Here is a 25542-nt window from a genome sequence, read left to right on the forward strand (position 1 = left end):
TTTATTTAGTGCCTTCTACAAAATGACAGCTAGAATCTGATTGGTTGCTATAGGCAACATCCCCACTTTTTCAAACCCGTAGCTTAGTAAATCTAGCCCCAGATTTCTAAAGGTTGCTGTATTTGCTGAGCATTAGTAAGTGTGTTATAATAATTTATTATTTTTGTTCTTTCATATTTCTCCCTTAGCAAAGTTAGCTGCTATTAAACCAACGACTACTAAGTGAGAAGCCTCTATGTGAAACAAGGGTCATACATCTCGCTTGTTTAGTAGGTGATAAGTTTCTTCTGGTAATAAGCGCTGGAGGAACACTGTATGCGTGTTGTGAAACCTTCATCTCTATTTATAAATTATAAAGATCCACAGAAAAATGTTCATGTTCTTATATAAATATTTGAAAAGTTTGCTAAGATGTTGGAAAACTGCAAAACAGGGGAATGATGTTTGTAGAGGACAGATTTAGAAAATAAGAACCTAACAATATTTACGGAGAGCCCTCAATCCTCCTGGCCTACCTGCTTTATGTCCATAAGTTAGTATTTCATTTATTAGATTATCCTTCTATTGCCTCTTCTGCTACCTTCAGATTGTCCGCTTTGTTTTGATCTCTTTCTCTCTCTCTTTCTTTTTTCTACCTTTCGCTTCTCTTTTTTATGCTTTTTCATCAGTCCTGTCTTACCTGAGATCAGTTTTTTGCCCTTTAAATAGAGTATAACCATAAAAATGTTATTTTGTATTTGTGCCTAGTACATCGGAATGTATATATTAGACGTAGGTTTATGACTATGGGCAAACTCAGACAGTTGAGTGCCCGCCACCTCTCTGTCCGCTCCTTGTTGTGTTTTTCGCTGTTTCTGGACCTAACCACAAACCCCAAGATATTATACCTCTCCGTTTGCTGTGTTCTATATTAGCACCAATTAAATGTGAGCTTGTTTGGTCCTCATGGCCTCTGGATGTGTGATTTGTATCTATTTTTGTATCAATGATGTTACGATGATGACATCCTAATACTTCTCTACTGACATGGTGCTATTTTGCCATTTTCGGTACGATTAAGTCAGTGTTCATTATGCTTTAATCAATGTTATATTATTATACTATGTGTTATAAGCAGACAAGCAGATTGTATATTATGATGTGTATATATGCTTACATTGTACAAATGAATACCTGTCTTGGTTTCATCAAACTATAAAAAATCCATAAAACTTTTTTAAAAATAATTTTGCTATGTGTCGTTACCACTGATGTATGGCCGACATCTGTCATCAATGATATATTTGTTGAGGCTATGAAAGGATTACAAGTGGTTGGTGATGTAATGAATTCTGCAACAATGCAAACAAGTGTAAAATGTATCTTTATGTTTGGTAACTAGTGATGTCAGAGAGAGACAAGGAAACAATATATCGCTATAGTGACCAAACATACTCCTACTGCCATAGATACCGATATACAATGTTTCCTGCACTGTGTTCCTGCTATACTCCTTACCTCAGCCAGAGATTACACTGCCCACAATACACATTGCTCATGTGGTTTTATGAATGACATTAGCAGGACATTGGTCCAGGGAAAATAGGGTTAACTACACAATCTTGTATTATGTGAAATTTTAGGTAAACTTTAATTATACTTTAGAAATTTTTCCAATTGACATAATACTATGTTGAAATGAAAATGACTGCAAGCAGGAGAGCATACTATATACAATATCTCGAAAATCTAGTTTATTGCTTGCTATTCCCCCTGTATATGTAATGGTATTTGTAATTTACTTGCAGTGTTCTTATAGTCACCAATGAAACCCACTTAATAATAATCAGCAACTGTGGTCCAAAGAGCGAACACCAATTGGATGCCCCAGTGAACTTCCTGAGGTTATAGCGCTCTGAAAGTGTTTGGTAGCTGTCCTAAGGCCGAATCTAAATATTCTGGGCCTGAGTCATTAAGGAGAGCAAAGCATAAGAAAAGGAGTAACTTTGCACCTGGGGAAAACCATGTTGCATTGGAGGGGGAGGTAACTTTAAAACGTGGGGACAGATTTATAATTGGGGTAGGACATGTCCTAGATCAACTTTACATTTCAGTATAAAAATAAAGCCATCAGGTATTTGTGTGTTACATGAAAAAACAGCCAGTATTTAACTTATGTGCAAAATAATAAACTAATTTGCACCCCTTGTATTGTGACATGGTTTGTCCAGGAGAAAACTTACTCCTTTTTTTGCTTTGCTCTCCTTAATGACTCAGCCCCTCTGTGTACATGAGTGACAAGGATTAGTCAGTAACTAGAATTAAGGTAAGTGCCAAGGATTTGTTTTTTGCTTTTTCCTTACAGTTTAGGCACTTTTAAGTAACATGTCTATCTAACAAAATCCTAACGCAGAAGCTATTATAGATATAGCCTGCATTAGGCTAAGTTTCTCATTAAGCCACATAATTCTCAATTTCATAAACTTGACCCCAATGGCTAAACTGTTCTTCCCTACGGGAGAATCATCGGATCCCTCTCGGCAGCCTTCTTGCTCTCTTCTCCGGTAACTCCCCAAAATGGCTCTGCACAACCTAATAACGCTAATGCGCAGTAAAGACTCCGGGTCAGAGCCAGGAATTGAGAGGTAAGGATAGTCATTGCCGGGACAGCCTCCTAATGGATGTGCCCTCTACCTGGATTATTTTTTTAATAAATGTCCGCAAAATATCGTATCATATTTAACGAGGGCCATATGTGGCCCTATAGTGAGGTCAAGGAATTATCTGTATCAACAACCGGGATTAATACCCAAGATCCACCACACAGTGAGGCCAAGGGATTGTCTGTAACCGCAGTCAGAGTTAATGCCAAATATTTGGCACACAATGGGGCCAGGATGTTATTAATATTCACACTCAAGTTTTATGCTAAACATTTGGTGTGCTTTTAAGCCAGGGAGTTATCACAAGGACGGTCAGGGTTAATGCCAAAGATTCGGTACAGTGAAGACCAGTCCGGAGAACATTAAGAAACACTAAACTCTAGAACAGGGTTCAGCACTACCGTGGCATAATGTGAATTGGGGGCACTTATGTGTGGCATGAAATGAATTGGGGGCATTACTGTGGCATAATATGAACTGGGGGCACAACTATGTGGTATGTTATGAATTGTGGGCAAAACTATTTGGCATAATATTGACCGGGGTTCTACTATGAGGTATGATATGATTTGTGGGCACAACTATGTGGCATAATAAGAATTGGGTGTACTACTGTGTGGCATAATAATAACTGATTGGGGGCACTTGTGCAGCAGAATATAAATTCAGGGTACTACTATGTGGAATGATATGAACTGGGGGCACTACTCTGTGGCACAATTTTTTAATATATATATATTTTTTTATATATATATATATATATATATATATATATATATATAAATATATATGTGTATGTGTGTATATATGTGCATATGTTTATATATTTGTGTATATATATATTTATATTTATTTATATATACACACACACATACACAAGTGGCACACCTGGGCTTGACTAGATTTTAGAAGGCACACTTATAGAAGAAGGTTGCCCTGCTATAGAACATGGACACAATAATGGCACGGTGCTGTTGATGACACAACTCTTGTTTCCTCTGTCAGAGTACCTGCACATGCCAAGCTTAGTGTGCAGCATGACTCCAGGCAGCACTGCCAACCCAAGACCAGGGCTGACAACCCCTACTGCACCTCAACCAGGATCCCGAGGACAAGAGAGTTTATGAAAAGTATTTACATAGGTGTAATCCTTGATTCACGCCTATCCTTTGTTCCCCACATTGACTCTATATCTAAATCATGTTACATACATCTAAAGAACATTTCCAGAATACGCACATATCTCACACAAGACACTGCTAAAACCTTAATTCATGCACTAATCATCTCCCGCATTGACTATTGCAATTCCCTCCTTACTGGTCTTCCCAAAAACAGACTCAAACCCCTAAAATCTATTTTGCATGCTTCGGCAAGACTGATTTTCCTTGCAAATAACTATTCCTCTGTTGAATCACTCTGTATGTCTCTACACTGGCTGCCTGTCTTCTACCGAATCCAATATAAAATACTTTTACTAACCTACAAGGCCATCAACAAAGCTGCACCAACATACATCTCCTCTCTTGTCTCAAAATATCTCCCAACTCGGCAACTCCGTTCTGCAAAAGATCTGCGTCTCTCATCCACCCTCATTACATCCTCCCATTCCCGGTTACAGGACTTTTTTCGGGCTGCACCCACTCTATGGAACTCTCTCCCTCGCACAATAAGACTCTCCTCTGTTCTACAAACTTTCAAGCGTTCTCTGAAAACCTACCTATTCAGACAAGCTTATAATATTCCTCAACCACCATCTTAACCTCACTACCTTTAGCCTGTTACACAATTTCACACAAGACAACTACCCCCGAACCAACATTGTTGTGTGACAGGATCATTTAGCTTATGAGTCACCCTACCTTTGCAGTCTGGCTGGGCCAAGATGCAAAATGTATACTTAACCTCATGTGTCAATCTCCCATTGTCCCATAGATTGTAAGCTTGCGAGCAGGGCCTTCTCACCTCTTTGTCTGTTTTACCCAGTTTGTTTATTAGTTTATTACGTTTGTCCCCAATTGTAAAGCGCTACGGAATATGTTGGCGCTATATAAATAAATGATGATGATGATGATGATGATGATGATTTACAGCTAAGATGATGGGCAGCACAGTGGCCTAGTGGTTAGCACTTCTGACTCACAGCACTGGGGCCATGAGTTCGATTCCCAACCATGGCCTTATCTGTGTGGAGTTTGAATGTTCTCCCTGTGTTTGCGTGGGTTTCCTCCAGGTGCTCCGGTTTCCTCCCACACTCCAAAAACATACTGGTAGGTTAATTGGCTGCTATCAAATTGACTCTAGTGTCTGTCTGTGTCTGTGTGTGTGTCTGATCGTCTGTCTATATTAGGGAATTTAGACTGTAAGCTCCAATGAGGCAGGGACTGATGTGAGTGAGTTCTCTGTACAGCGCTGCTGAATTAGAGGCGCTATATAAATAAATGATGATGATGAGGATAATATCCTGCTCGTATAGCATAACTGATCAGGCTATACACTGTGCGAGCATCGTGACAATGTTACCGCAGTTGGTGACAGTATGCTACTTATAATTACTTGGTATCATAAGTACAAATTTCCCCAACATTTTAAAAATATTATTACAACAATCAATAGTGAAAGAACAAAAAAACCACAGAGTTAACTAATCACATGAAAATAGGAATATACTGTAATCATCATCAACATTTATTTATATAGCGCCAGCAAATTCCGTAGCACTTTGTAATAGGCTGCGCACATATTATTAGGAGCGTGTTAATCACGTGTGACCAAGATAATGTTATTCATTTATTTACACAGTCTCAGTACCTCTTTCTTCTAACCAGAATAATACATAACAAATATATGCGGAAATATATAAGTGCTGAATTAGTGGCGCTATATAAATAAATGGTGATGATGATGATGATGATATACTTTCACATTGGAATATATAATACCAGAAACATGTGACAATATCTAGACACTTGTTTGTTAAGTTACCTGTTTTTCTTACCTTATTAAGTACCAAACTGACCAGCGCATCCTAAATAGGTATTTAAATGGATTTATTTTTGTTTAAATCACCCCTTAGAGAATGACTATACAAAAGCCAGCATAAAGATAATATTACTAAAAGTGTAAAAGCTTAAACTTTTTTTCTATTTGCACAAATGCAAATTTTGTCCACTGAAATTAATAAGTGCACCCCTACATCCCATGTTTGGAATTTCCCCTGAAAAATCAATCAGCACCTAGTTTTGTGGCGCCGGAGATGCACAAGGTGGAAGTTGTGAAAACGGACCTCAAGTCCTTAATTAGCATTTTATTACCATTTTAGAACCGCTGCCTTATTTAATTTTGACTTCTATGCTTTTGTCTTAAAATACAGCTCTGTTCATCTTTAGTTGTGTCATTAGATGTCTAATTTTTGTGTGTGTGATATTTTTCATTCCATTGGCTGAAATTCACCTAGAAATGTACTTTCTCATAACAATGCAGCTGGCAGATTCAAAGCCCCCATACAGAGTGTAGGGTGACCTCTGATCTATGACGCCTTCAAATTCAAGTCCTTTAAATGGGGCGGAAAATTCTATGCAGCAAAACAGAGAACAGGGAACGTGCCTTGTCCATCCTTTTAATTTGAATTTTAATGACCTGTTCCTGCAAAACAAAATCTCATCTCTGCCTGTTGGTGCAAAAATATGGCACGAGGAAAGCCCTCGCCGATTCCCCGTATTGCCCCCAAATCCATGCACTACCCCATTAATCATCATTAGTCACGTGATGTCACAAAACAGCAGTTACATAGAAGATTTTCACTGTCCTAATTGACCTTTAGTGACGGTATAAAAATAAAATAGCTATTTCAGGACATGAACTAATAGTGTTACATATATTGCTCTTAGTCTTTGGTCATACTAGCTGCCCTCCATCTGCTAATGATGTGCAGGTCTCACTTCTATTTTCAAACCCCTCTAGACATTCTCGCCCCTCTCCCCTCCACCCACCCACCTGGCTCAGGTGTTTTTTTATAAAGGAAAGTGTGCGGAGCGTCAGCTCATTGGGCTAGTGGGAACTCTGCCAAAAACCTTAATGGTGATGTTGGTCTTTTTCTATAACTAATGATTCCATTTATTCTTTAGAATTACAATGGTCAACAACACAATCATATTAATAAAACTGCTATCTATTAAGTACACTTATAACTGTGTATAGATTACTTCTATCGGTAGAGACCCCATGGTAAAATGTGTCAATGTCCCTACAAGATAAAAGACAATTCTATGACACAACAGCGGCACCCAGAACTTGGGGTACGTCTAACGTCTGGTCTGGCGTGTGTGTGTGTGTATGTATCCATGTCTATATATATCTACTATATAAATGCCTAGTGGCGTGTGTGGAAAAGTAAAACCAAGCTGCAGCGCCACCTGCTGGGCAGAGTTATACACTGACCTATATATTTCTTGAAGGTGAAGTGACAGTTGGGAGTGGTTGGTGGTTGCCGGAGGTGACAGTGGGAAGTTTTTAACACCTTAAGTAGCTTGATGAAGGATGTGGCGATGAAGATAAAGGATGAGGTGATGGAGAAAAATGATGAGGTGGTGACATGTGGACAAAACCACGTTAAAAAAGGGCGCTTGCGTCGGGAAGTAACGCTCTTCCCCTGAGGAGGCCTGGGCTATGGCCCAAATGCATGACAAGAACCTTTTTAACACCTTAAGTAGCTTGATTTGCCTAGAATGCATGAGTATCATGCATGGGTTAACTTGTATATATATATATATAGAGAGAGAGAGAGAGAGAGAGAGAGAGAGAGAGAGAGAGAGAGAGAGAGAGAGAGTCCTATTAAAGGACAGACACATATATAGGGGAGGGTGTATAAATTAAGGCAAAACAGTTATGGGGGAATGGGTTGGAGGGGGTAAGGGAGGGGCAGTCACAAGCCCAAAGCGTTATTGAAAAAAAAGATACATGGGGGTGAAGGGAAAGAGGGAGACAAAATCAATCTTATTCCTCTTCCACAAGACTGTCATGGGGTTATAGTCTCCTAGCAGGCTGTGGATCAGCCTGTGACAGTCCTGGATGGTCATCTTCTCTCTTTTCAAGATGAGGCGATTACTGGCAAGTCATATAGCATCCTTAAAGCAGTTCATAAGTTCAATGATGTGGGTCCCAGGAAATAATCCATAAAATACCGAATGGTATGAAAGGCAAGTCCTGGGCATACTGTCCTTAAGTTCATGTTCCAAGGCATCCAGCAGTGCCTGTGCAGTGGGGCAGTCCCAATCAATACGCTGTGCTGTTTCCCTTCTGGTGATACTTTTCTGTATATAACATGCTATTTACATTATATATTATCTTTACAGACTAATATTTATTAAAGATGAGTATTTAAAAAGAGCAGGGACTTTGTATTTATTTACTTTAAAGAGAGAGATCAGTGTTATTATTATCACCCTCCACGCACAGTTAGGAGGGAATTCAATTGGCCGCATTACTGCAAAAAGTATTGCGACCTGCGCACTATTACCGATATTACAGTCATAGTGCGCATAATCACCGTCAATACGGTCATTTCAACGCCGGCTTTTTGCTTGCGGCTCAGAAATCTGTGTTTAAATTATTGTATTAGCGGTAATACACTTAGCGCGTCGTTATTCTGGGGGGAATTGAATTCCCCCGTTAGACTCTTGAAATAAGCACACCCATTACGCTAAGTTCATGATTATACCTTGAATTACTAATTCTGCACACTCTGTACTGTGCCCAGCTATCACAAACCCCCTATGTTTCACTGGATATAAATAGGCAGCTACCACAAATGCACTAACAAAAATGTTATAAAAAAAAAATATTAAAAACACTTATCTGTTGTCCCAAGAAAAAGTTGTGTTTCTCTCCATGAAAAGTAAACAGTATAACTTGCAGTTTTATTTGATAGTGAGAACAAGCATATGTACAGGAATACAGAGATTGTGGTAATGATACATAGTACAATATCCTCAGTAATATATGAAAGATTGTAGACATTTACTCTATGCTCATCTGCCATGAAATTGTTTAGACTGTAATTCCTCTACGTATAATCCTCACTACTACAGTAAGGCTGTAAAAGTGTCCGGCGTTAAAGGAACACACATTACATTTTAATTTATTTCCCCCTATTTATAATAACATGATTTGTTATTTACGTTTCTTCTGGTGGTCATTTAAACATATATTAAAGTTGTTTCAGATCTTATGGGCTGGAGATTTCAGCTCACTTGTATCAAGTCAGTAGGAGAAGAAAGTATTTATCTTCCCTAGTTTAACTCACTTGGCAGACTGCCAGGACTACTGATATACCCCATTCACACTGCCTAAAAGACCCAGGTTTTTGCCAGGGTGAGCCCCAAAGACCTGGGTCTAGGCTCAGTGTGAAGGATCCCGGGGTATCTACGCGGGGAGGATGATTCGGGAATTAGACACAGGTCTTTTACAGGGTTATTCCTGGGTCCGACCCAGGTTTTTCAACCCGGGTATCGCCGAACACCATTGTAACGTTAAAAAAAATTAAAAATCATCATCACAAGAGGAGCCAATCAGAGCTCCTCTTTCGGTGTTGCCATGGAGACCCGGGCAGACCCGTATTCAGTGTGAACACGGTCTACCCGGGTATTTGCCCGGGTGTCCTGCACTGTTCCCCGGCAATATCCCGGGTTCCAGAGCTGTAACTTAGAATCCTAGCACCTGGGGTGAGAACAACAAATGCCGCCCCCCTAGCCCTCAATTTTAACCAAATGAACCTAAAATATTACTAAACTGTGTTGCGCCCTGGGCGGTCGCCCCTATCGCACAGCCCTAGTTATGGCCCTGCCGGGTTCAGATACCCGAGATATTGCTGGGGTGGCAATCTAAAAGTGGTATTTTATTGTAACAATGTAGTTGCACTCTTTAAACCAGTGGTCAGGGAACAGGGGTAAATTACCCCGAATGGGGTAAAAATGAATTTCCTGAGGGTAATGCTGCCGATTCACATGCTGTCAGTTGGATTGTAGACACCTTTAAATGTGAAATTGCTGTCGTACCAGAAGAGCCTCAAGGGTTGGCAGAGGAACTTCTTGAGCTTTGATGCAATAATGAAGCACGTATTGCATTTGAAAACAAAGCAGATCTGTCATATTTTTGAATGTCAACAGCTGCAAAGGCATCAAAATTGCACACGAGGAGGCAGTCAAAAAGTTGCTGCCTTTTGCAACAACCTACCTCTGCGAACAAGGATTTTCCACTCTAACGAACATAAAAACAAAGCAGAGAAATCGATTGGATTGCTTTAAACAATTAATCCTTTAGCAACACTGGTATTAGCAATGCACTCCTTTTAGCATGTTAAAACAAAAGTAGAAACGCATATGTAACGCACGCTTGCATGGATGTATGATGTGGTAGCTGTAACACAGTCTCCCTCATCCCTGTGTATGCAGCTGTGTGTACAAACAGACCAGTATATGAAGGTGTGATGTGAGTAGAGATGAGACACAGGTGACGCAGGTGAAGTGATGCACAGCTATAACTGATGGAAATAATGGGCCATCAATAAATACAGTTATTTATACCTGTGTTCTCCATGCTCGTCACATTGTCTCACATTAGCGCGTACCCACATGTTGGATTCTGACGCTTTCTCAGATCAAATTTAGCTGTATCTACAGAGCAGGTGTTTACAATCCTTAGATATCAAACTCTTACAGCGACTCCTACGCTTTCGGCGTCTGAATCATCCTCTGTCATTATCTCATAGTCGTCACTTTCTCTGTGATAACCCCTCGGCTTATCTCTCTACACCTTTACCTCTGAAGTCCTTATCTCTCCATGTCTGCACTTCATTCTCAATTTAGTACTCTACCAACATCACCGGCAGCAATGTTTATTTGTAAGGTGCCAGAAAAGTACACAGCATCAGACAGTCCAAATGACAAATTCTACAAAATACAAATTGCACATAAAAAAGAGCACATACAGAAGAGGTTGATGAAGGAGGAGCAGATATGAGACAGAGAGTAGAGGGACCTGGTACAGTCTAGAGGGAGTGGGCAATTCTGAGACAATAGGAGCTAGTGGGACAGGAATGGACATGTGACTGGTGCTTGTAGAACATACAGATGGAGTACAGTCGTATCTGGTGGGGATAGGATAGACTTTAATGAAAAGGTTGATTTTTAGAGGGAATACTCGAAAGATTGAAGGTTGGGGGAGAGTCTGGTCAGACGGGGTAGGGAGTTCCATAAGTGGGGGGCAGCACAGGAGAAGTCTTGGAGACAGGAGTGAGAGGTTGTCAGAGAGGAGGAGAGGCATAGCTCAGGGGCAAATTAAAGAGGGTGTCACTGTATCTCGTGACAAGGTCAATGATGTATGAAAGATATTAGCTGGTGAGAGCTTTAAAGATGAGGATGAGAAGCTTGAATTCTCCTGGTAATGGGAAGTAGGTGCATGAATTAGCAGAATAGAGCAGTGGATGTGGAGCTGTAAAAGAGGAATATCAGTATCGCTGCTGCACTTAGGACAGTTTGAGGAGGGAGATGATAAGAAAATGGATAATGGTTTTGGTTATATCCTGAGTGAGAAAGGGAGTTGAGGATGACTCCAATGCTGGTGGCTTATGTGATGTTATGAAACATGATAGAGACTAGGGGAGGAGTGTAGACTCTAGGAGGGGTAAAGATGATTAGATCAGTTTTGGACATGTTGAGCTTTAGGTAGCGTAAATGATAAAAGAGTGAAGGTGTCAAGGAGAAGAAGGTAGTTGTCTGTATTTAAAGCAATAGAGAAGTGAAGGAGGATGAATAAGAAGTGACCCTTAGACTAAGCCATGACTATATCATTGGTCACTTTAGTGAGGGTAGTCTTGGTGAAGTGTAGAGGATGGGAGCCCACTTGCAGAGGGTAGAGAAGACAGTGCGTGGAGATAAAGTGAGTCAGGTGGTTGTATACAAGCCATTCAACTGGTTTAGAATCCTAGGGAGGAGAAATAGCTGGAGAGCGAGAGAGGGTCAAGGAAATGTTTCTTCAGGACAGAAGAAATGAAGATGGAAGATGTTTGAAGATGGTAGGAGAAGTTGCAGTGGAGAAGGGCCGATAGAAGAGCTAGGTGCATGCAAGCATTGGGGGAGAGGGAGTGGAGAAATTAGGAGGGAACTGATTTTGTTGGGGCAAGATGTGAGGAGTGTGAGTAGTGTGAGGACCTCGTCCTCAGTAACAGGACAGAAAAAACTCAGGGTGTTTAGGTGAGTGAAGGAGAAGGTAGATATGGGGAAATGGATCTGGTGAGAGAAGATTTCTTGACAGATGGTATTGACTTTGACCTTGTAGTAGGTGGTTCATTACCAGTCAGGGTGGGTTGAGAAGCGAAATGGTAAGGAGGCGATGGGTTTTGGTAGAATGGGAGAATTTTTAGGAAGTTACAGTAGGTTTCTATAGAGGCAGTATAACAAGAAGACCGGATAAATTTGGAGTGGAAGAAGTTGGCTTTGGAGTAAGAGTTTCTCCATTGACGTTCGATGCCACGGGAACACTTTTGCAAATGCTGGGTCTGCGTGAAGTGCCAGGTTTGGTGTTTGGATCTCTCTTGCGTTGCTCTGGCTTCACCCACTCTTATACCACCAGGAAGCGACGCTCATATAAACCACATTGCATTTATTTATATTTTTATTGCACATTTGGTATGTTTATAGATGTGTTTAAAAATCTGTTTAATCTGTTTGTTTTTTAAACATGCTTCGTGATAACAAAGTAAGTTGTATTGTTCAAACTAAACATATTTGGAAAATGCATATTTAAATGCTCCCCATTGCAATATCTCACTTGCTTACATGCACTTGTGTTAGAAACGCATCTTAAACTACACTTTCTAAAGCCAGATAGAGAGATACAGTGATGTCAAATAGGTGCTTTGAACGCTAACGTTTATAGTACACATTTCTTCCAGTGGTGACAAACACAGAAGTGATTACATTTACAAATCCCGCACGCAGCATCCTCAGAGATTATTTGCTCCCACAAATCCGGGAACCGTCCTTAGGGTTAATGACCTGCAGTAATATAGAGGAATACTTTAAGCTTGACTTATCTAGCATTAGATAGTAGATATCAGGCATCAACAGCAGCCTGCCCTCCATTCACAGTTTTATATTGTGCTGGTATTTACTTCAACTGAAGCCAACAATTCTACATTGTAAAATCTAGTTATGGTTCTATATATAAGCTGCCAACAGACACACCCCTCCGGTGATTACCGTATCAAGAGAGGAAAGGTGGTGTGAGGAGGTTGGCAGTAATTTAGATGTACAGTTGTGTGCCTGAAGTGGAACGTGACTTTATTAATAGATCCATATTTGATTACAAAAAAATAGAAACATAACTTTGGAACGTCTTACAGGGTATTTGCTAGAAGAGTCAAGAATAGCAAAAGTAAATCCATAAAATGTTATGATCCATGTTTCACAGCATATATAAATGGTCGTGCCGTGTAGGAATGCAAGACACTTGGGGGTATATTTACTAAACTGCGGGTTTTAAAAAGTGGAGATGTTGCCTATAGCAACCAATCAGATTCTAGGGCCTGATTCATTAAGGAGCTTAACTTGAGAAACTTCTTAGTTCAGTCTCCTGGACAAAACCATGTTACAATGCAAGGGGTGCAAATTAGTATATCTGTTTTGCACATAAGTTAAATACTGACTGTTTTTTCATGTAGCACACAAATACTTGTTAAATACAAGTATACTTGATAGCTTATTTGTACACTGAAATTTGAAAGTTGATATTTGTGTGCTACATGAAAAAACAGTCAGTATTTAACTTATGTGCAAAACAGAATACTAATTTGCACCCCTTGCAATGTAACATGGTTTTGTCCAGGAGACTGAAATAACAAGTTTCTCAAGTTAAGATCCTTAATGAATCAGGCCCCTAGTTATTATTTATTTGTACATTCTACAAAATGACAGCTAGAATCTCCACTTTTTCAAACCCGCAGTTTAGTAAATATACCCTCTGGTCAGCAAGATAGGAATTAACACATCCTGCAGGGTAAGGTTTTGTGCTTAATCAATAAGAGAATAAATTAATTAAGCTGTGCCAAATGAGATAATTATCACACTGCTCTCCCTGACATGATAGACCATTGACTTGTCAGTCACACAAGTTCACACCCTCATTAGATGAATATGTTAACTTCACAAAAATAAAAGGATCTCAGTCTTTTTAAGGGTTAAAAATTAAATGCAATCTACTATTTATTCATACTATAAAAATCCTCATGAAATCAATTTCACCATATGACTTCAATAGGCCACTGTACATTTCTTTCAACCATTAGACAGTGTACTAGAGTTCACTCGACAATACAATAGAAAAGTTTATTTATCCCCAGGCTCTTACAGAGGTTATTGGGAAACAGTGTATAGTACATCACGAGGGAACTTGAAGTACAGGGTGCATTCTGCAATGTGAGAAATAATGTCTGGTGATAGAGAGGTGAAACACTGTGACCGTGAGTACTCCAAGATTGTAAATGTCATTCATGTTTTATCCTTCTCATTAACTGGTAACTGTACACACCCATATCGTATAGCACAGAGGTCTGCGTAAGTTCTAGATTTACTAAACTGCGGGATTTAAAAAGTGGAGATGTTGGCTATGGCAACCAATCAGATTCTAGTTACCATTTATATAGTACATTCTGCAAAATGACAGCTAGAATCTGACTGGTTGCTATAGGTAACAACTCCACTTTTCAAACCCGCAGTTTAGTAAATCTAGCCCCTAATGTTAATTTATCACTATAATTCATTTGACATGCAACGGTACTTGTCCTCTATACCAAAAATGTCAGTCTGGAGGACAGTGTCTTCTGACTCAAACAACAGACGTAGATGTTTGAGACACACAAATCAGAAGTGCTTTTGCACAGAAGGAGAGACAAGGAGCCCACACAAGCTGCAATTTGAAGTTTCAACCTTATTGGTTGCAAATCGTTTGTGTATCTGCCCGAAACAATTGCAAATCTCAATCTACATCCGGTGGGGAGCTGAGAAAGGTGGAAGATGAGGTCTACCTGGTCAGATCATGACCTAATTTCAGAGGACCTTTACAGCTTGGCACACAAGCCTCCTTGGAGGATCAATGAGTCCCTACTGCTCAATTCCAACACCATCACACAAATTAAAATAATACGGAGAACTTTGAAAGAAACGTCAATGATATCTCTCCAATGGCACCGTGGGAGGTCCATAAGGCTGTTTTAAGAGGTCAACTATTTATCATGGCCTCGAAAATAAAATAAATAAAATAAAAATATTTAAAACGATACCTGCTCACCAAAACCCTATAAACTGTATTTGGTGGTCTTGCCCCAAGATTTCTTCCGTCTGAGAAAAAGTTAGAGATCTCCTCTCCGCCCATATCTGGTTCTTACGGACCGTTGATCCTCCTCTGCTAACCTCTACTGGATGTTAATATTCTGCAAAGTTAGCCTCTCACATCCTAGCTGTAGCCAGATGCTTAATCACCAAGGCTAGGAAGCAGAGAGAAACACTACACGTTTCTTCACTATCCTACATTTGGTCCATAGCTCGTATAGAGAAAATCACTAACCATCTACAGGATAAAGATGATCAATTCCACCAGCCCTGGCTATTTCTTCAAATCAAGACCCCGCAATGGACTGAGCTCATAAGGAACCATCTCACTGGCCTTGCGAACATTCACACACTCTAAATAGCCTCCATGTCAACACCATAGATTTCCTTATGGAGTTCAGCTCCTCACCTCTTAAAATATTATCGACACACCTGTGGACACCTAGGCTATGACCTCAAGGCTCGAAATATATGTAGCCTTCCCTTTTTGTCCTTGTTGCTATTTTTTGCTGGCCTCTTCTACACAATAGGGGGATATTTTTGGTTTGGTTGGGAGATACGATAAGTTAAAGAAAAAAAATTATGGTTATAGAGGCACAAATCTGGGGACAGCTGCAAAACCACTGCAAATATGTTGAGCATCCCTCCTAGCTCAGTGTAAGTCTATTGTACCAAGAGCAGTAATATGAAGCCACAACCCCACTGACTAGGTCAGGATAACCGCCTTAAATTTAGCTTCTGTACACGAATGACACTTATTAGCAGAGAAGCTAGAGTTGCCAACTTTGATATTGAATGAGCTACAGAAAATCGATTGCGATTAAGGAAGATAATGTATAAATCTGTCAAAAATCACCATCGTATTTCATAAAATTGGCTTCTATCAGAGGAGAGCGGGACACAAGGAAACAGCCCAGAATGGAGCCACATTCGGCACACCAAAAAACGTGGCCTGATGTCTTGTGGTTGGAAGTGACTAAAGAGGTTTGAATGCCAAGCAGTATGTATGGCTCAACCCAAGCACTGCCCAAGTAACACCATGCTTATCATAAAGCTCATAATGGGGATGGTTTTCAGCAGTAGGATCTACAATATCAGGATGGATGGGAAAATCATTAGTGGAAATTAGGATCAAAAACAAACTACCCCCTACCAAAATAAAATCAAACGAAGGAGGAACTTACTCTTTTAATGGGACAATGAGCCAAAGTTCTCAGCAAAAGCAACATCGTAGTTAAGATAGAGGTGAAGGTCACCTATCACTCCCAAACTAGTCTGAACCAGCAAAGAGGAACGGACAAATATTACTTTATCTCTGTGTTCCAAGCTAATAGATCTATAGAAAAATAAAACTGAGTGCAATAGATGCAGAGGTGGCTCAAGCAAGTATTGACCAAGGGGAGTGAAGCTTAATTACATCATGGTGGACTCTGACGAGGAGAGCGTGACTTACATCAGAACAGAGGCAGAGAGAGCTTACGTCAGGAGATAAGCACTGGCAAGACTTAAGGCAACTTTCCGTACTGTACACATTATAAACGGGAAGCTGCGATTTATACACGAGACGCAAGCAAGCATTCGAAAGTTTTGTTTTTTAATGGAAATAAGCCATGTTAATACAAAGTCGAGTTCTGAATAAATAAGACACGGCATACAAAATACATTATTATATACAGATACGTCACATAGTACAAAGATCATAAATTAAAGTACACAGTAGAAATTGAAGAAGATGTCTTCACAATCAACCTCTTTGAGGAACACTTCACTTTGGAATGGCTGCTTTTGACCCTTTAATATGGAGATGGGGGGTGAACAATAATATTTATATCTATGAACAGAAGACCAAGATTTACATTAAAGAAAGAGGTACAAGAGAGATGACAGTGTTTCCTCCGCTCAGCTGATGTTTAATCGCAATGATTAAGTCCAGTCTTGTGGTCCATCACTACCGTAGCAAAGCATCATGGGACGGTCAAACACTACAAACATTCTAACTTTTTTTTTTTTTCTTTTTTTACCCAAATTCCACACCTCTGCTTTTTGCACAACGGTCAAAGACACAGAACTGGAGAGTAAAGTATATTAAAGAGCTCAGTTCATATTCTGGATGAAATATGACCTCAGGAGACGCAACAGCACCAAATCATACACAGTCTGCATCCGATAACGCTGCGCTGAGCAAGGTACATGGACCTAGTGATAAGACGGACCTCAGTGCAGATTGAAGACATTCACACTTATTTTGCAACCCCCCAAAAAATTAAATAAAAATTGCATATTAGAGTCCCATTACAAGTGCTTATGTCAATCTAGCCTTTCGGGAATCATCACGGACAGCCGACAGAAGAAAACAAGGATCATGAATGGACCTGTTCAGCTACAACGCGGTGTCGCTGGTCAGCCTTTAAACGCAATACTGATAACGCGATCTTCATATACAAAAATGTGAAACAATTATAAATAAAATATATTTACAAACTGTACAGACTTCACCTCTGTGCACATTGTATAAAAATATATCTCTCTAGACTGACACGTAAAAAAAAAAAAAAAAAAGGGTGTTAAGACAGCATGAATACAGTAACAACGTAAGAGACGGTTTTCAGAGCATGGTAAGGTTATCACAATATCTTGTAACAATAGTACATTACAAACATCCCCACAATACTAGTTACAAACTGAATCATCCAAATGGTCATCTGAAGTGAAGGTTTTGGGGGTTTTTTATAGCAAAAAAAACAAACAGGAAGCAAAGAGTTATGGGAATAAAATGTAAACTTTTCTTCTATAATCGGAGGGTAGCAAAATGGCTTTTTACAGGTCAATGTCACTGCAAGATTCCTGACATCATAAGGCAGCCCGATAGTCAAGCTGTTAATGGGTTTATATATATGATATATAGATTTTATTTTATTTTAATAAAATAAGCAGCAACAAAAATTTTCAGTGCTTCATAGACAGAGTTCTGTATAGTTGTAACATTCTTCCATGGCTGCGTGTGCTGATCGTCCACCCCACACGATGGATCTAATACATTATAAGTTGACTCTGGTGGAGGAAAGAACATATTAGATATTTGGTTTTACAGCAGCTCAAAATTAAAGACACTAAGCAGGACATAATGTACAGCAAAATTACCCAAATCAGTGACGTATTGTTAACATGGGCAGGGGCAAACGCAGGATTTGTAGAGGGGGGTTTCCACACCACGCCACCAGTGGGCGTGACCATCATGCATGGGGGCGTAGCTATGATATTAGACAGGGCTTGGCTGCTCTCCAACTCTTCCTATCCCGATAATAAACATGGGCAATGCTGCGTGCACTTGTTAGGTACACGCAGCGCTCTCTTTTCGACCAGAGCTGTGTGGGGCAGGGTCCAGCCACCTCAATTATACAGTGCCTCAGGCTTGGAGGGGGGTTTCCGGGCACTAGGACCGACCCCCCTCGGTTTGCCTATGGTGGATACACTGGTCTAAGAGTACCCGACTCTGTAATACTTCCAATATTGAGTCACAGAGTCAGGACACCAAAAGTACCGCCAATGGATTTCTCCCAAAACAACCCCTTTTTTTCAGGATTCTCTGCATATTTTCAGACAGCACCGTCCCTTTCAGAACCCGTTTTCTAGGACTGTCCCGGGACAGTTGTGAGGTATGACCCAACTGTTTCACAGCGGAGGCAGCCATTTTATGTGCCAAGAGGAATGCAGCCTAATCAATTAATTTATGAACCAATACCATCACTGAGGTACTCCATGGGAGGGAAGTTTTCAAAACGTCTAAAAAGGAAGAGTGGAGTGTGTTGCCCGTAGCAACCAATCAGGTTCTAGCTATCATTTTCTAGACTGTACTAGATAAATTGATAGCTGGAATCTGATTGGTTGCTATGGACAACACCTCCACTTTTCTTTAACAGAATTTTTGTTAAATCTACCGCCCCAATGACCATATTCTGAGGCGCAGCTTCCTAATAAATATGGTTTAAGGGGTCCGGGCTCTGAACTAGCACTTTTATCATCCACTATACAAAGCACCATAAAACGTCTATATAAGAGTTGCAAAAACCGAAAAAGAAGGGGGGGGGGGGGTGATGAATTCTTACCTCTTTCGGGATTTGACCTCCCAGCCATCTCTACACTTTTCAAACACCAGTTCCCCACCGGGGGCTATACGACTAGCATGAAAGTCTTTCAGACAGAAGGTGAACCTGAAAAAAATATAAGATTTTTAAAAATGAAGAGTTGAATGTATTTGTAGACGTTCGATTACCAGTTTTCTAAGTTTTCCAATTAAAGTGTACCCACCATTAACACACAGATCAGGCAGCCACTTTGTGGGCGGAACCAATATCCATGCACATGCAGCCTATAGGTGCACAAGGAACCAGTGACACTACCCTGTCAGAGTAAGGCGATTGGTTCCTCAATAATGGATTGGCTGCATTCACAAAATGGCCGCCTCTGATCTGGTTACAGGTTCACGTTTAGTCAGAGGACAGGAAAAAGCTAGTAAGGCATTCCGCGTAGGCAGGACAATAAGACTTACTTCTGCTGGCTTTCTCCCGACTTCACGCGGATGCGACGAATGTGCAGCTCCTTCTCGCTTTGGCTGCTGGTGGCCCAATAGCTTTGCAGCGAGCTCCAGAAGTTGTACCACGACTGCTTAGATCCCTCCCACTTCAGCTTAATGGACAGGAGGTCACCAATCTGGTCTTCGGTGTAAACCAGGAAAGTGTTTGTATAGTTGTATCCAATCGTCTCAGGTCTGAAAAATTAAATACGTGTTGGGAATCAGACTTTGCAGCTTATAGAAGATCCTGGTCCACTTGTGCGTGGATTTTGTCGCATACAACAAACACCAAAGAGACTTACTATAAAAAGAGAAGTCTTAATATCAATCTTATCTTATTCCACAAAAAGAGAATAAATGGACAGCTGCCATAGCAGACCCTCACCACACACACGCAGCCCACTTACATGGCTAAAGACAAAGGAATGGAATCATTCACAGTTCCAGCGAGGACAACGGAGAAGGTGGGATCTGAAGTTTCTGCGTCATTCTTGTATCTGAAGATGTGCATTTTCAGCTGGTAATGGTATACTGCAAAAGAAAATATCTGGCATTAATAATATATGTAAAGCATTGATCAATAACCACGTTATTAAAGGGTCATTGTCTTCGTTTTCCCTTTTAACATAAATATTAAGAAATAATTGTAAAACTATTTGTGCGGTATGATTTCACCTAGTTTTTTTATCATGGTGCTGGAAAGTCTGCTTGCAGACCTCACCATTTGTACAGTTCAATTGTTTGCCTTCTCTTCCCCGTAATTCGTTTATCTCCTCACAGATCTCTGCCATCAATCGAAGGTGGGATAAGGCTCCCACAAAGCAATAGCTTGGGAGTGTGGCCTATTAGGATAGGATGTATGATATAATTGGGGAAGTGTGTAGAAGACAGCTAAGCAGAGACTATTTTTGAGGTTTGTGTCCCTTTAAGAAGACGACTGTTTCATTTCCAGATAATATCAGGAGTGGAGGTTTTGAGAATAATTGAGATGGTGCATGTGGCAACATGTCATTTAATAACTGACCATTGTCGATCACTTGTTGCCACTCTGAAGAGTTCTCCGAGGATTGTGGGTAGGCGCCACTTTCCCTCAGCCTTACCTTTGTATGGCATCTGTGCCCGGGTTTTCAGGTACATTTTGCTGTTCCTTTTGCTGGTGCTCTTCCTGGCGTTGTAGCCAATGGCGTTGCAGCGGTTCTTGCGGCAGCTCAGGCAGATCCCCTTCTTGAAGCGGTTGGAGTCGGTGCATTGGAAAGCGAAACTCTCTTTGTCCTGGTTAATGAGGGAATCCACAAACAGATGTACTGATCTCTCATGCTCACACTTCACGGCTTCTCCAATACCTGGAACGGAGCAGGAACACATCAGTTTCACGGAACGTCTCAGCAAAAGAACATTAATGGCAAGTCCCAAATATCTACTCAACACATTTACAAGGATGGAAAGTTACACTTTTCTATTTATCCAGTAGCCCAATTCCAAGCAAATGACGCTTGTCCCACTAAGGATCAAACCAACAAAAAAAGTCGACAAATAAATACTTACTGCCATAAGCAATAGCCCCAATAACATCTGATAATCCACAGCCTGGCTGATAATCTCCACCATTGGGATATATGTCAAGATGGCCAATGGGCATCTGGATGCCAATGCTGACTCCTAGCGCCTCCCTGGTGTACGTATGAAGAACGTCGACGAAACTCGCATCATCTGGCGAGAGTCGTTTATGAGCTTCCACTCCTTCAAACATTGGACCTGCTGGATCCAAGCCTGGAAGACAAGTTCAAGAGAAGATGGCCTCAACGAGCTGAACAACATTCCTAATAATCAAACAAGAAGGGTCACAGATAGGCAACAAGACGATAACCTCCCAGAATCCTTAGCGACCCAACAGAAGCCGACTGTTCTAGAGTTTTCTTTGATCAAATCCTTAGAATTCTATGGAATGTGAAACCTCACACTTACAACAGTCAACTGCTCTAAAGATACATTTAAACTACAAGCGAGGGGGAGAGAATACCACCAATTAGTTGGTTTGTTTAATATGTTTGTGGGCTAATAAAATATTTGCTTCTTTAACTGCTAAAACTAGAAACTGAAATTCTCCGCTCTATAGTTGCTTTACCAGGAAAGGTCCTTATCAGAAAAGATTAGACATTATACAGCTATTACAGTTACTAGGCTTTACAAGAGAAGAGCGCTGATGATTTTGGTGGTAGAACCTTACATACCTGTAATACGTCCAACCGTTCCACTGACGTAGTTTCCGGCAAAGCCAGCTGCGTGCGCGCCAAGACTGTAGCCAATCAGATGGACATTTTGAAGGGACATATTTGCTTTTTCCTGTGAAACCCAACACAATACACAATTAGGTATGCTGCTTTTAGCCGGATATTTTAAAATTTAAACCAAATTACGTAGAGGATTAAATGGCTGCCAGGAGTCATCTGCAGGATGGCTAAAAAAGTGGATCAGACCAATTTCAACCAGATCCATCTTGGTCAGTTTGCCAGTACTGGTGCCAATACGAGTTATCTGTAAGAGGTGCCATCCTGGCACATAGAGCCGCATATATACCATGACGCCATCTCACCTGTAACCAATCCATTAGAACTGCAGTCTCCCTTCCAACCAGCTTTGTGTTGTTCACAGCGTCGGGGTAGAGTTGATGGGCTAGCAGCATCCAGTCTACCACGATGATATTGGCGTACTCTTCTCTCTGCTGCAAAGCTCCCACCAGCTTATGCAACCAGCTCTCAAACAGCCCACTCATCTGAAGAGGAAGCAGAAATGGGATTTACCAACAAATCATCTTCTAGAGAATTAGCAACGCTTTATGGGAGCAGGAGAGAGTGGTCGTTACAGAGCAAAATGAAGACACTGCTTATAATATATAACAAAGTCTGTGTATTACAGGGTAGAATATTATACATGAAATAACTGGAGGCTAGTAACCGAGTCTGAGCTTTTTGGCCTATATCAGATCCCATTAGGGTACGGTCCTAAAGTTGTGAGAGGGGCTTCAGCAGAATGCTTTTGGTTTCGTAGCAGAACTATATGGGGGTTACCAATTGCTAAATACAATTGTTCGTGTTGGTGGAAACAGCTAACCTGTTTAGGAAGCAATTCGGTCTCTAGGACTCTTATAGCTGAAATTCCAACCAATGATGTGCAAGTTCCCATAGTCACATGGTCTCAGCAGATTGCACTATTGATATCTTCTGTATGCTTCCTCTATCTCCTGGTGCTGCTTCCAATCAGGACAGTGATCAGCTCTCTCTATGTGGCCAGTCAATTACTGTACGTTATCCCTATGTGTCTTCCGCCTCTGCTGCCATTTATCTGTAAACTGCGCAGACAGGAACTAGCAAGCCTTGGGCCCTGGTGCAGGGAAGCAGGACGAGGGAACTGGGGCCCACTCTTCGCTAGCTCCTAGTGCACCAATGGTAGTACCGCCACTGAATGAGAGTACTGCATTGAAAAGATTACATTATACATGCAGAATACTTACCGTCCAGCCATGGATGACTATGAAAGTCTTTGCTGACGAGTTATAGCCGCAGTTCTGCAGGCACTCGTCCTGTGCCGGGTCCAAGTAACACTCTTCGTCAGGATTAGCGGAGAAGTGGGCATTAAACTGAATATGAGGCTTCTTGGGTGTCAAATCCGCATCTGCCTCTTTCAGCAAATTGGCAATTGTATCATCTGTAAGCCAAGAAAAATAAAATGTAAGATTCAATCATTTAAAATTTTTAACAAAACTACAAGTTCCAGAATGAGCTGCCATTCAGAGATATGACCCAGAGAGGCAATCCGTAGACTGCAGGGCATGCTGAAACTTGTAGTTGAACAGGTTTCCTCTCTCTAGCTACATTTTTTTGAATGACAGGTCATACTGGAATTTATAACCTACAATAGAATCATTTGCATTGTAAGAGATCACATTCTGGAGTCATAACATCAAAGCAGATACCGGCAACACAAACAGTAATACTGCACCCAAGAGGAAGAAAGAGGTATTGCAGCTTCAGAGCCTGTATAAATTACTCACAGTTCTAGCTGCCGGCAAATAAAAGCAAATATACAGTATTACATGACACACCCACATGATAAGCTTCAATACATGAAACAATATAACTAGTAATTATAGAAACCAAGCCAGTGAGAGCAGGAAATTAACCACTAGCTATAACCACCATGTGACTTCACCAAACTAGTTTTTAAAACAACATATTAAACAAAGACTTAAATTTATGGGTTCAGCATTTTTAAAGCGGTTTTGAACATAAAATACTTTGCCCAGCAGGTATTGGGGGAGGGGGGGGGGGGGGACACTGCATAATTTGTATCACTTTTTTTTGTTAAAAGCTATTAACCCATTCAAATTGTACAACAAATTGGCTACATACTTATCTTCTGAGTAGCTAATTGCCCAGGACAATAAAGTCTCCCTATTATTATCTGCCAGCTTGTATTTGTGTCTGTATATATTACAGGTGCACCCAGAGCGCATTAATGGATGAAGCGCAAAGCGCTCCATTGTTGCAGTATGTTAGGGCAGATGTCTCATTATGCAAGACGCGAGTAAAACCAAAGACACATTGCAGCCTCTATTCTCTGGAGGTTTTTTTTTTTTGCCAGATTGCTTAAGCGTCTCAGAAGCTGGCGGCCAGAATGTTATTTAATAATTTCACAGTTCTATTGTTTCCAGGATCCCTCATTTGGATGACAGAAATATAATCACCATCAGCAATGTGCGTCATTATAACGGGTCAATTCTGGAATTGCAGTAAGCACTTTAATTATGCGAATACGAAGTTAGTTAATTAATATTTCTACAGAAGCAAAGTTGGGTTTACAAAAAGAATAAAACGTCTAGAAACCCACATAAAATACAGACTCAGACAAAAGTTTATTTAAAGCGCATAATCCACCATCTCAGTGAGCCCTATAAATGATTCCAGCTAACCAGAATGTACTCTAATGGATGATTCACAACGTATAGTGATGATTAAAGCGCTCATTACCAAGTCACAATACAAATATAAGATCGTTACAATTGCAGAACACAGATGGAAGACACGTGTACCATGTATATCCCATTCATTCATTGCGCCCCAATTAGCGCCTGCCAGGGGGTCTAGAGGGGTCTCTCATATCTCCAGGTGATCACACATCTAATAAAATCAGCTAGCAATTAGATATTTACCTTTTAGCAGCCCCTCCTCAGCCAGCAGGGAAGTTTCTCCAAAAGGCAGAGCAAGCACCAAGCATATCCAAAGTAACCCACAGAAGTTGCGCATGGCTGGGAACTCTCCAAATTCCAAAAACAGTTTAATGATTTTTTTTTTTCCTTTTGTTATTTTAATTTTTTATATTATATTTGTTGCTTTATATTTTTCTTGAGGTATCTTTTTTGTTGTTGTTGTTGTTGTTGTATAAAAGACAAGAAGGTGGCACCAAGGACTGCTCAGAGGACACAATGTTACCAGCAACAGCTGCTCTTCCAATGACACCCGGTAAGACCTGCGCTAGTTTAAAAACCACCAGCGCCAATCACGTGACCATCGCCCGATCTTTGGAGTCCCTTCTCCGCTCTCTGATTGGTCGCGCCTCTCACACGCCCAAAACACGTCCCTTTGAAAATGAATGGAAGGAATTGCTGCACAGTGAGCGCAGCTCCAGGACGCAGGAGGAGCAGCAGAGCGCAGGGATTGGATGCCTGGCTGTCAGTGTGAGCCAAACAATGCAACCTTGTCTGGTGATTGGAAACTATGCCACACATATTTCCACTGTGTTATTACACACTCACACCCTCATCTGCTGATCAGATCTCCAGCAACCAGAGATTCCATGTGGAATTTAGTGACATCAGCTGCAATGGATCCTATAACGGAGCTGTCTCCTGGTGCATCCCACAGCTGACAAGACCTTCTCCCTG

At 40.7% G+C, this 25542-nt stretch overlaps 2 protein-coding genes across 2 annotated transcripts in view; one reads left to right on the top strand and one right to left on the bottom strand.

The window, feature by feature from the left end:
* The window catches only part of RPL17 (ribosomal protein L17), a 96967-nt gene that overhangs the window by 37679 nt on the left and 33746 nt on the right, over positions 1-25542 (top strand). The gene's annotated exons all lie outside the window — the stretch shown is intronic.
* LIPG (lipase G, endothelial type) lies at positions 17743-25208 on the bottom strand. The gene is made up of 10 exons (XM_075185769.1): positions 24811-25208; positions 23113-23306; positions 22195-22374; positions 21833-21944; positions 21147-21371; positions 20702-20944; positions 20009-20132; positions 19578-19796; positions 19135-19239; positions 17743-18079 (listed from the first exon to the last, which is right to left on the bottom strand). Exons 1-10 carry the CDS (start codon positions 24902-24904, stop codon positions 18067-18069), a joined length of 1509 nt encoding a protein of 502 aa, XP_075041870.1. The 5' UTR covers positions 24905-25208; the 3' UTR covers positions 17743-18066.

The sequence above is a fragment of the Mixophyes fleayi genome, chromosome 1 (genome assembly GCF_038048845.1).
Source record: "Mixophyes fleayi isolate aMixFle1 chromosome 1, aMixFle1.hap1, whole genome shotgun sequence".
Classification (NCBI taxonomy): domain Eukaryota; kingdom Metazoa; phylum Chordata; class Amphibia; order Anura; family Limnodynastidae; genus Mixophyes; species Mixophyes fleayi.